The sequence below is a fragment of the Argopecten irradians genome, chromosome 8 (genome assembly GCF_041381155.1).
Source record: "Argopecten irradians isolate NY chromosome 8, Ai_NY, whole genome shotgun sequence".
NCBI classification, from domain to species: domain Eukaryota; kingdom Metazoa; phylum Mollusca; class Bivalvia; order Pectinida; family Pectinidae; genus Argopecten; species Argopecten irradians.
In genome coordinates, this window is record NC_091141.1 from 37587101 (window position 1) to 37600023 (window position 12923).

Sequence of the window (12923 nt, forward strand, 5' to 3'; positions counted from 1 at the left end):
TTATATAATCTGTAACTAATTCTCAGATCCCTGTGTCTGTTGGGTCTATGATTATATAATCTGTAACTAATTCTCAGATCCCTGTGTCTGTTGGGTCTATGATTATATAATCTGTAACTAATTCTCAGATCCCTGTGTCTGTTGGGTCTATGATTATATAATCTGTAACTAATTCTCAGATCCCTGTGTCTGTTGGGTCTATGATTATATAATCTGTAACTAATTCTCAGATCCCTGTGTCTGGCGGGTCTATGATTATATAATCTGTAACTAATTCTCAGATCCCTGTGTCTGTTGGGTCTATGATTATATAATCTGTAACTAATTCTCAGATCCCTGTGTCTGTTGGGTCTATGATTATATAATCTGTAACTAATTCTCAGATCCCTGTGTCTGGCGGGTCTATGATTATATAATCTGTAACTAATTCTCATATCCCTGTGTCTGTTGGGTCTATGATTATATAATCTGTAACTAATTCTCAGATCCCTGTGTCTGTTGGGTCTATGATTATATAATCTGTAACTAATTCTCAGATCCCTGTGTCTGGCGGGTCTATGATTATATAATCTGTAACTAATTCTCATATCCCTGTGTCTGTTGGGTCTATGATTATATAATCTGTAACTAATTCTCAGATCCCTGTGTCTGTTGGGTCTATGATTATATAATCTGAAACTAATTCACAGATCCCTGTGCTCTTGATTGCTAATATTCTAATACCATTCAACAATGGTGATATAATGATTGACAGATCAAGTTTAATGCTAAAAATTATAAACTGAAGCATGTATAACAATAAACACGAAAGAGCACGACCGCTGCATGTAGCTATAGGCCAATATAGTCGTCAAACAGCAAAAAGGAAATAGACACTTATGAGCTATAATTCACTTCAATTCAGCATTCAGTTTTCTACTTATGAGCCAACTTGGTGTCTACGTGAAGTTTTTTTCTTATTTTTAATGACCCACATACATTGTACATTATGTACCATTCATTAGGGCCTACTCGACAAATGATACTGCAACATGAATGTCAGTAAAAAAAAAATCTGACTTAATTCTTGTAATTGACGCTTACTTGAAATGCGTCTTCTATAATCATGTGTTTTTATTCTAGTCAAAGAGAGGCAACTCTGGTAAATCATAATAGAAGCGCTAATCAACACGCCGTTCAAGGATCTAGAAAGCCACGATCAACAAGACGCTTAATTGTCAAGAATTACGTACGCGTTGAATAAGCGTTTCGTTGAACTTGATCAATCATCCCGGCAAGCTTTTTCCATCAGGTCACGGTGTTCCCATACGTGTTCAACCAAATGACGATGTCTTTTATATCCGTTAGCCCTGACAGCGATTTCCCCATACAGAATCTTCCATATGGAATATTTTCTACACAGTCTAATGTAAGTACGACACGCGTGATAATCAAAAATACGAACTGTTAGGAGACGTGGAGGTGTGTCCTCCAACCCCACAAAATTGACCAATCAATGAACAGCATAAGTTTACCGTTATGGCATTCATTTATTTTCCTTTTTGTAATTATTTCGATGGCAAAAGCCAGCACAATTTTCATAATAGTAAAACAATGTGAAGATATTGCTTGTCACGTGTTTTATCGTTTAACATACACATCGAGTCTGCATCTTGATGATACACTAAATGCATGTGCACGTGTTACACATGCAAATGTATGTGGACGCACAGTAGATTTTCTGTCAATAATATATAGGACCTAACATAAATATATATTTTAAAAAATCACTGTATATAATATAAAAGATATATTTATGTAGTATACTGGTATATGGATATTTTGAAATATAGAGTGTGTTAAATTGGTTTCAGTTTTCAAATCATCTCCCGAAGTGTGTGTGTGTTGTGCACCGTCCGTCGATTGTAAATTCTTATTTCAATACTCTTCTTAATAACCAAAAGTAAAGACAGAGGGTAGTGATATATTGGGCATGTACGTGCATGTATACATTGGTTGTAGCATGCTAGAATATATGTATATATATATGTAGCTACTAATATTAAGTTTGTTCAAATGAATGACCTTGACCTTAATTCAATGTTACAGAGGTCAAAAAGGCACAAATTGTTAAACAACTTTTTGTCAATAGCTATAAGAAGCCAATAAAGACCTGATATTGGGTCTGTATAGGAATGTTGGGATGATTATTCTGTATAAATCACTTTGTAAGGGTTACCAAATCTGTACAAATTAAGACCTTGACTGTCATTCAACGTCACAGAGGTAAAATAAGCTAAAATCTTTAAACAAATTTTTGTCAATATCTAGGATGATATTGGGTCTTTGACATGCAGGCACATAGGGCTATCATGTTTGTTAAAATAAATGACCTTTCATGAAGTTCCAGGTCACATAGGAGTTAAAATGCTTAAAATCTTTATGCTACATGCTAATTAAGATGTTTGACAAAGAGCTGTGACTGTAAACAGTTTCTCAGTGAAAGAGACAGAATACCTGACTGACATTAAAATTTGATTTCATTCTCATACCTGTGTAGTACTGTGTAAGGCTGGACTGACTTGAACATCAGTCACAATTAATGTAACTTAATCGGTAGAGCATGCGACTAGTATTCAGAGGTCCCAAGTTTGAGTCCTGGTCTGGCCACTACATTTTCTCCTTCTGTTTCACATAAATACATGTATCTGTATGACCAAAATATGGCTTCTGTATGGCCATGATATAATATAAATATGTGTGATCATGAAACAAAACCAAACTCTCAAGTCAATTACTTTTTGAGCTTTTTGTTTCTTTCAGCCAACACCAAGGATTGGCGTTGCCATAGGCGATCAAATTTTAGACCTCAGTGTTGTGAAGAACCTGTTTGATGGCCCTGTACTTCGGAATCAACAATCTGTCTTTGATGAGGTAAATCATTTGTTATCATGATCTTGATTTATAAGTTGTAGGAAATAATGAAATGTATATGTGTACATATTTCAATTGTATTTTTATATTTAGTTAGTACTTTTTGTGCTCTTGATTGATTAAAATGAAGCATCTCTTAGAAATCAATGTTACACTATCTTTATTTTTTCAGAGATGATTTTAATATCTATAATCTTCATTGATTGATTGCACAATTTTAGGATCAGAGCACTAAATTTATCACAATTAGAGCCAATTTATAACTTGTACAATAACAACTATTGTTTCCTGACTCTCTGTATAAATGTAAATGAAATAATTTCGCCTATTGACCGGTCAATAGTTTGACTATTGACCAGAGTGGAACGTTTGCATGCGTTTATTGTTGACGTCAAATACCAGTATTCTTTCAGCGAAAGTCTATCTCACCAGATGCTCAGTGATAAGTTTAAGATTACGGTTCAGGTAACAAAACAGTTGTTTTATGCCTTTTCAGTCAACAGTCAAAACTCTTTCCTCGGTGTTGGGAACAACCCTATAAACTTCCAACACCTCGAGAAAGAGTTTTGACTGTTGACTGAAAAGGCATGAAACAACTGTATATTGATATATGTACAGAAACTTTTTTTTTCTGGAATAACTAAAGCATTAATTTAAGAAATTAACTGTTTATCTTTTTTGTTGATATTTGTTTATCTTCTCTTTCAGACAACGTTAAATACTTTTATGAGCCTAGGTCGTGCAGCATGGAAGGAAGCTAGAACTACCTTACAGAAGTTGTTGTCAGCAGATGAACCTATCCTTAGGGACAACAGTAGTCTAAGGGAAAGGTATGATGGGAAATGTAAAGTTACTCATGGGTAATGAAGTGTTGTGGTACATTATAATAGGTTAAAGATGCTCCATCGCTGACAAATGGCATTTTTTCACTATCAAAAACAGAAGCAGACGATTTAGTATTTTTCTTCGGTTGCAAAAATTACTTACTTTACACCATTACCACCTTAATATATAAAAAACAATTGATTGCATCCCGAAAAAAATCTGTGGCACTATATCCTACATGGAATGATCGAAGTACTGATTACACATGCATCAAAGCCAAAATAAATTATTTTATATTATTTTTTGTGTTAACTAAACGTAAATATACATGATTAAACACCAATTCTTGTTTAAGTGATGAATTTCATTTATGCTCTGTCGTGGGTGGAGCATCTTTAATTATATACATGTATATTTATCAACATGTATATATATCATCACTGTTAGCTCCAATCAATCAAATACCCTCAACCATGACCATAATAATAAAGGTTTCTAGTAGTAGTTGTTTTACATATTGATTATTGATACTCACTTTAAACCAACTTATTATTTTGATGACTGAATTTTGTATTTTCATGTATGGTACATGTATGACACCTTTTTTGCATGAATTTAACTTTGTGAGTCATAATAAGGCTCGATACTGTGCTAAGTATGTTTTTGTGATGATTAATTTTTGCCATTTTTTAAATGCACACAAAAATACACAAAATTTACTTCGTCATTGGTTTGGAGTAAATCATGCACAAATGTCATAAAATGCTAAATCCCTACATTCTTTAGGTTATGATTTAGGTTTGTTACATATATTTAAATCTGGTTCTAGTCTTCATGTGATGAAAACAAATTTGAACGTCTTTTTAACATTCAGAATCAAACAACAGCAGTAAGTAGCTGTTTATGGTATAGGTTTATTTAATTGCCATAACATAGTGTCCTTTTACCTATTGATGCAATTTTTAGATATCAAATATATCACAACACAACATCAGACATCGAAAAAGTTGAAAAAAAAAATGGTGCGACATTTGGACCGGCAAGGACTATGAGTAACCCGGACCGATCAAGATTTTGCCGGACCAAACATTAGAGTGAATTTTTTAAGTAAAGATAACTTCCTGCTATAAGTTTGCAGGCACCTGTTTTCATGATTATCTTATGCAGTTTACGCTTTTGACAGGTTTGGTACCTGCGTAATACTTCAGAGATGCCATTTTTACCGACTTCCAGTACTCAATAATTGCCGGACGGTCAGTCCGGACCGGATTTTAAAATAGGCGGTCCGAGTCAAATTTTACTGGACATGTCCGTCGGACCGGCAAATTTCGCCATGTCTGCAACATCCTTTTCACGTTTGATATTAGATGATACATGTATTTGTAATTTCAAATTACATTGTTATACCTTTGAATTATTTGTTTTTAATTGCAGAGCTTTTGTACCACAGCACTCAGCTCAGATGCATCTTCCAGCTAAAATAGGTACTTATCTTATCTTATACAATGTACTTTAATTAGGACCCAGGTCGCTTTTAAAATTATAAAAGGGGAACTAAAATATGCTTTCTCTCCTTTCAGTCACATTGATTATGTTGTTATTCCCATGTAAAGGACTCCCATGTTCATGTGTTATGAGATACAACAATTTTAGAAGTACATGTATCACAATTAAAGTTGCAAAACATCATACCTTATATATAATTTCTCCGCAGGAGGGGAGGGCACTGTGGGGGTGCTAATTACAGCAAATAAGGTACTGTAGTTATAAAGTCCCAAGTCAAATAACATATCAAAGTGTTATCATCTAAGATAAAATTGTCTTCAAGTGGTGTAATGCTGTAGCTAACATCACAAGGTCAATATGGAGGTCAGAGGCAACTTAATTTTAGTAATTTATTAACCTCCCCCCCCCTAACGAATACAGTGTACCGTATTCGACCCAATAAGCGACTAGGGCGCTTAAAAATTGATGAAATTGAAAAGGTGCTAATAAGTCGAAATTATTGCAAATCTAAACCGTTTTATGTAATTTTGGTCCTTAATTATGCATGGGCAATCGAAATTGAGGCCTCAAAAAGGGGTAGGGGCGCTTATAGGGACATGACGCTTATTGGGTCGAATACGGTATATACAATAAATTATACATTGTTCCTTTACAGGCGACTACACAGACTTTTACTCTTCCAAAAACCATGCGTACAATGTGGGTTGTATGTTCCGAGGACCAGAGAACGCTCTTATGCCAAACTGGTGAGGATTTTCAGTATTTTTATGTGTAGGATGACAGATAGAAGTCTTTTTTTAAAGATAGAAGTCTTGTAAAAGGAGCTGTTTCTGAGAAAAAAAACACTAGACAAGAAGAATTTAATTTTAAATTTTAAAATAACCATAGCAGTTCACTGTTTGTGTACAGATGAATCCTCAATTCTTGGATTGTATTGGGATGCTTTGAAATGGTATAATGATTATCTCCCCTGTTGTCATCTTAAATCCTTTATGTATAGTGAAGAAATATTTCCAATGATGGGGATACATTATAACTATGATGTTGTTTCCCACGAAAGAGCCGGTGAATTTCATTTCCTAACTAGCAACTTTCTTCACAAAAATAAAGGGTTCAGACCTATTATTAATAATCATCTATAGTTATGTATGTTTCTTTATATGAGTTTGCTTACATTCGTCTGATCTGTGACCTTTAGGGCGGATCAATATATCGATATACCGATATGTATTGGTTTTCAGCAGTGTATCGAATATCGATATGCAAACTTGCTGTATATCACTGTATCGTTTTAACAACTCGCCCTACTAGCTGTTTTCGTTATATAGACAGGAACTTCCAAACAAAATTTATTCTAAAACATAGTTCAAGTAACAGCATTCAATCAAAAGAATACTTAAGAATATGAATTGAAATTAACTAACACAGATGATAAACCGCTAAAATGTTTGTAATTTTTTTCCTGGTTATAGAATGTTTTATCAAAATTGTCTTTTATTTTCACAATATTCAAAACACATGGTCAATTGAATTGGAAAAAGGGGTCCACAGTATCGTCATATGTATCGTGTATTGTTCAATGTATTGTCAATATGTATCGTATCGTTTTAACCTTCCAATACCCACCTGTGACAGTCTATAAAAGTAAACATATCACTCGTGTCAGTTGATCAAATTAATGGTCATCTATATGTAAATGTTGTCTTATGTCAATTAAGCTTCTTCTCAAAACCTGATTGAGGTGTCTAAGGTCATGATACTAATGTACTAAAAGTGGGAAATGTATCATAGCAAATTAACAATTCACTGTGATAAATCTGATAATATATCATTTTATTGTCATTGCAATAGAAAATCCCAATTCTACTGTTGCTTTATACTCAGGACACATTTACCTGTTGGTTACCATGGCCGCGCCTCGTCAGTTGTTGTATCCGGTACGGACATCAGACGGCCAAATGGACAGACACGCCCAGATGACAGTAAGTTATATATACAACATGTAGTTTGTACTTCAAAGTGACACATATACTTTGATAATATTGTATACATGTATATATATGTATATCAATTACACATGGGAGGATGGGGAGGCACCAAGTTCAATTGTTTACTAATAAGGTATTCCAATATGTTACCACTAGATCTCCATTTCTCGGCTGTAAATAAAAATCCATGCGAGGCAATTGCCAGGTGCTGAGACCATATACATGTATAAGTAGGTGGGTTTTCTCTGGTTATTCTAGTTTTTCTTCACCTCCTACCACTGGCATATCTTAAAATGTTTTTAGTTTTGTTTGATTGTTTAATTTTTGTCCTATATTAATAGCCAAGGTCATTTAATCATGAGTCATATCATGATCACAGGTTAAGGAAGCTTGAGTAACCAGAGAAAAACCACCAACCAGTGGTCTTTACCTGCCAAACTGCACACCATGATAATAACGTGTTGGGACGTCTTATCCACTCAGCCACCACAGCCCCTTTCTTTCAATGACCCTGGCAGTCAATAGGAGATAATACAAAATGAACCTTAAGTTAAAAAGTTTATATTGCTAACTTTTTGTAGCTAAACCGCCTGCCTTCACCAAGTGTAAACTACTTGACTTTGAGTTGGAGATGGCTTTCTTCACTGGTCCCCCTAACAAACTTGGAGAGCCAATCACCATGGACAATGCAGAGGAACATATCTTTGGGATGGTTCTGATGAACGACTGGAGTGGTAAGTTGTTAGTCAACGTCACCATATCATAAAGTGACTCACTGGCACTGGCACACCAACATACGTCTTTCAAACACATGAATGTGGCCATAAAAATGTATTTGAAGCTTTCTTCTGATATCCAGGAGACAGTTTTGAACAAATTAGGCCTCCAAAACTAATGAAAGCTCAAACTTTGTTTTATAATTTTCAAATCGCTCATTGGTAAGGAGATATTACTTAATATCAGGTAGACTGCTTATCAGAACTAGAAAAAAATCAATGTCTATTACAGATGTTTGAATATGAAAGATTTTCTCCTGTGATTTAAATTTCTTCCTGTGATTTAAATTTCTAATTGAAAAATTATCCTGTTTAGTAAAAAAAAAAAAATGGTCATCTTCCATTGATATGTCCTTTGCACTATTATTCTAATTACAGCACGAGACATACAGAAGTGGGAATATGTGCCACTTGGCCCCTTCCTTGGGAAGAACTTTGGTACTACCATTTCCCCCTGGGTGGTGACGATGGACGCCCTAAAACCATTTTCTGTACAAAATGCCGCCCAGTCGCCTGCTCCTCTTCCTTACCTGCAACATGAGGAGCCGTACAGCTACGATATCAACCTGGAAGTCAAGCTCAAGTGTGAGTGTGGTACATGTATTGTAGTATATATATATATGTTGTCTTTAACATTAATTAACCTATTTAAACAGGACATGGGTAGCTTATCAATTTGGTGGGGATAATTTAATTTTTCTGGGAAAATTACTAGGTACTGATAGTAGATTATTGTTTTCATGCATATTTAAAGATGCTACACCGCTGACAAATGGTATTTTTCACTATCAAAAACAGGAGCAGACGATTTAGTTTTTTTTACTTTACACCATTACCACCATTGAAAAGTTTGAGCTTCTGATTTTACTTCAAGCTAAAAATATGAAAAATCATTAATTGCATCCCGAAAAAAATCCTTTGCACTATATCCTATATGGAATGAAGTAATGATTGTGCATGCACCAAAGGTGAAATAAATTGTGTTAATTGTTATTTTTTGTGTTAATTAGGCATATATATACACTATTAAACACCAATTATTGTTCAAATGATGAATATCATTTATGCTCTGTCGGCGGTGGAGCATCTTTAACCTTTTTAACATGTCATATTGTTAATTACTTCGGCTATTATAGGTAATAGGACAATATAGGCTCAAAATAAGGTATTAAGCTGTTGGTGCTCCAAATCATTCACTGGTCAATCTTTCTTCTTCAGGTGATGGTCTCAGTCAGCCACATGTACTGTGCAGGAGTAACTTCAAGGTAACTAATTTGATACATAATTCCTGTGATTTAGGAAACGAGACAAATAGGAATCAGTACCTGTCAAGATATATGTAGGATAGTATGGTTCAACTGTATTTGATACTACTTTATAAGTACTGAACAAGAGAACAGAAAGTGGATGTTATGAATTATATAAATATTCCAGTTCATGTATTAAACTACACTGCAACAGAACAATTGATCTGATAGTATATGTACTAACAGAACAATTGATCTGATAGTATATGTACTAACAGAACAATTGATCTGATAGTATATGTACTAACAGAACAATTGATCTGATAGTATATGTACTAACAGAACAATTGATCTGATAGTATATGTACTAACAGAACTATTGATCTAATTGCAGAACACTTGATCTTATTGCAGTATATGTGCTGAAAGAACAATTAATCTTATTGCAGAACTATTGATCTAATTGCAGAACACTTGATCTTATTGCAGTATATGTGCTGAAAGAACAATTAATCTTATTGCAGTACATGTACTTTCAGAACAATTGATCTAATATTGCACTACATGTATATGTACTAACAGAACAATCTTATTGCAGTATATGTACTGGACAATGAAACAACAATTAGTCCACCACACAGTGACCGGGTGTAACACCAACCCCGGGGATCTCCTGGCGTCGGGAACTATCAGTGGAGAGGTAATGTATAAAATGGGTTGTTTTTAACCAACTATATAATGTTTGATAAATTCACTCTTCCTGACCTTATCATTATCTTTAAGCATCTTCTTAAATAAGTTTTCAGTTCTTGAACTCCTTACCTGAAATATTTGTATCTATTTATGATCATGAACTTCCGACTTTAATAATACACATGTAGTTATTGGTTCATGACCTTTTGACCTCATTTATACATCCTTTTTATTCCATAATATATCACTTCTCGACCTACTGAACTGTCTGTTTGTCAGTAAGCAATCTTCTGACCAGACCTTAGTCATCATTTCCTAACCTTCTGATCTTTGTTATCGGTTTATGTAGTCTATGACTTTCTGACATTAGTCATCACATCACGACTTCCTTAACTTTTGACTTTAGTTAAAAGTTCTTGACCTCTTGACCTTCCAACTCCTAAACCTCTATGAAAACATACATCACTGTACTTTAGTCCTGAATTAGTTTCTTCCTGCTTCATGAAACAAGTACCAATCTATTTTAAAAAGTCTATATTAACTGGGCATAATTGTTCGAAATATAATTATAGACATATATTTTACATTTTAAAACTAAAGACATACTTATTGACTTGCAAAAGTTCGATTACGTCCTGTGTGTTTTTATCAAAGTTGTAATGTGCTACATAATATGTTTATGTATGGTATGACCATATTCCAATCACCCTGACTTCTTTGGCAGTATCCTGGAGTTGTGATGATATTTTTCATTGACTTTTGAAAGTTAATTGTCATTAAGTTTTTGTGTCATTATGTATTGTTAGTTTTTAGGTCCATCGGACCCCGAACCTAAGTAAACTTTTTATTCAAACGTCAGGATGTTCCATATTTGCCTTCATGGAGGGAAATTTGATCATACATGCAATCACAGGGGTCTATTTACGTCTTGTCCCGGTAGCGCGGTGCGCCTCAAATAATAATTCACGAGGTGCGTAAACTCCTTTATTCAAACAACTTCTTGTGAATAATACGGAGGCCCTTATAGACAGGGATGTATAGTTTGTTTTAGGGATGTCTTTATCAAAGTGTAAATGTGTACATTATGTTTTATGTATGGTATGACATATTCCAGTCACCTGACTTCTTTGGCAGTATCCTGGAGTTGTGATGATATTTTCATTGACTTTTGAAAGTTAAAATTGTCATTAAGTTTTTGTTTCATTGTGTATTTTTTGTTAGTGTTTTATGTACATGTACGGTATATGTTTCAGACCATGTACGATATATGTTTCAGACACCCGACTCCTTTGGCAGCATGTTGGAGCTGTGTTGGAAGGGCACCAAGCCAATAGATTTAGGCGGTGGCCTCACACGGAAGTTCCTACAGGACGGAGATGAAGTTGTAATGTCAGGTAAATTGGACACTATCTATTAATATGATTTGTTTTCTTTTTCTGCTAAATCTGTATCTCATTTGGAATCCAAAACCATACTGTAAATTACGGTAGGAGGACCAATCATGAATCGCAAAAATGAATTTGTTTACAAAATTTGAAGTTTTGAGTAAAATTCTGAATGTTGATATCTGAACTCTACTTTTAAATGATTCTTATTCATCTTGATTGGGTTGTTTTACAGGATGGTGTGAAAATGACGGGGTTCGAGTGGGCTTCGGTACATGTACAGGGAAAGTCCTTCCAGCACTTGATATGTGATGATTGGCACAGACCATTGGAGGATGAAATCTTAATCTAGCTAGTAGGGGGATACAAGAGTGTTGATCAAATTGTTTATACTGAGTGAGGAGGTCATGTGTTCATACCTGACGGCTGTTCTGCCAAAGAAACTAACCAAAAAACCAATCTCGCTGAAGTCATACATATCATGAACATCTTTATTTAGTGGAAGGATGATACATAACAAGAGTTTTCACCTATCTAGAAATCATGCAGTCTTAAAATTGTTTTGTTAGAAATTCTAATTTTGATGTTAGGTTTGGTATTCGGACACAGGCAACTGTCACCATACTCAAATCTGGTAACTAAGGAAAACTCAAAAAATCGGCTTAGACTTCTTTTTGTTAGAATAAAAATATTTAGATAGGTCTTTCAGAGTTGTTGCAGCAGGAAATGGGTTAAACTTAACTTTGGTGTCTATATCTTTCTGTATGGTATTTCTCAATCAGTATTAAAAGTGGTTAAAACCAGTAATTTGGTGTAGTTCTTTATAGTATTATTAATGTGTGTGCATAAATGTAACCAGTCCATATTAAATACAATTTCAGTATTAAGATTAATTTCAGTTTATATATTAAGCAGAAAAATAATTCATGCAAAGTACATGTAATGTATGGAGTGTGTACGAAGCCTACCATTTTGTATGGTAAATGAAGTCAGTGTATGTATGCACATTGTAATTACAGCGTTGTTCATCTAACATTCCATAAAATATTGGAGAAGAGTCTTTGTTGTATTATAGTAAATGTTATGAGTGTAAATGGTTAATGATACAAAAGGTTGTTTGTCTATATAACTTACATAATTGGTTTTCAATTAGGGGTGTTTGCTTTATTTTAATACCTATCACAACAAAGTCATCATTCATATGTTGATGAATCAACGAAGATATTGTATGATGAAAATTGTAAGGTGCCACTATCATGGTGAATAAATAATTTTAATGCTCATTTCCTTTTTCATTGAATTATTATTAATTGCTATTTCATAAACAATAGTTATTTACTGTAAAAAGATATTAAACGTTACCAAAAAAAAAACTCACATCTATTGTTGAAACATCGTCAAACTTGGTAACGACCGGCAGAATAACCATACACATTTTCATTTACCCAATCACAAACAGATTATTAAGAAAGACCTGGTAAGAACACTGCACTGGTGGAGTGGATTAGATGTACCAATATCTTACCACAAGCCTTCCACCTATGGGTCGTGTGTTTAAACTTTATGTAGGGCAGATATTTCAATATCTGA

General features: G+C 34.2%; 1 protein-coding gene across 1 annotated transcript; it reads left to right on the forward strand.

Annotated features, from left to right (window-relative positions):
* Positions 1-1245: 1245 nt before the first annotated feature.
* On the forward strand, positions 1246-12616 carry LOC138330270 (fumarylacetoacetase-like). The gene is made up of 12 exons (XM_069277755.1): positions 1246-1408; positions 2803-2913; positions 3622-3743; positions 5173-5222; positions 5900-5990; positions 7129-7226; positions 7814-7966; positions 8387-8593; positions 9227-9273; positions 9854-9955; positions 11225-11342; positions 11569-12616. Exons 1-12 carry the CDS (start codon positions 1322-1324, stop codon positions 11643-11645), a joined length of 1263 nt encoding a protein of 420 aa, XP_069133856.1. The 5' UTR covers positions 1246-1321; the 3' UTR covers positions 11646-12616.
* The last annotated feature ends 307 nt before the right edge of the window (positions 12617-12923 follow it).

Coding starts and splice junctions, on each gene's coding strand:
- LOC138330270 (XM_069277755.1), top strand. CDS start 1,322: ATGACGATGTCTTTTATATCCGTTAGCCCTGACAGCGATTTCCCCATA. Junction 1,409..2,802: donor TATTTTCTACACAGTCTAAT/GTAAGTACGACA, acceptor TGTTTCTTTCAG/CCAACACCAAGGATTGGCGT. Junction 8,594..9,226: donor CCTGGAAGTCAAGCTCAAGT/GTGAGTGTGGTA, acceptor TTTCTTCTTCAG/GTGATGGTCTCAGTCAGCCA.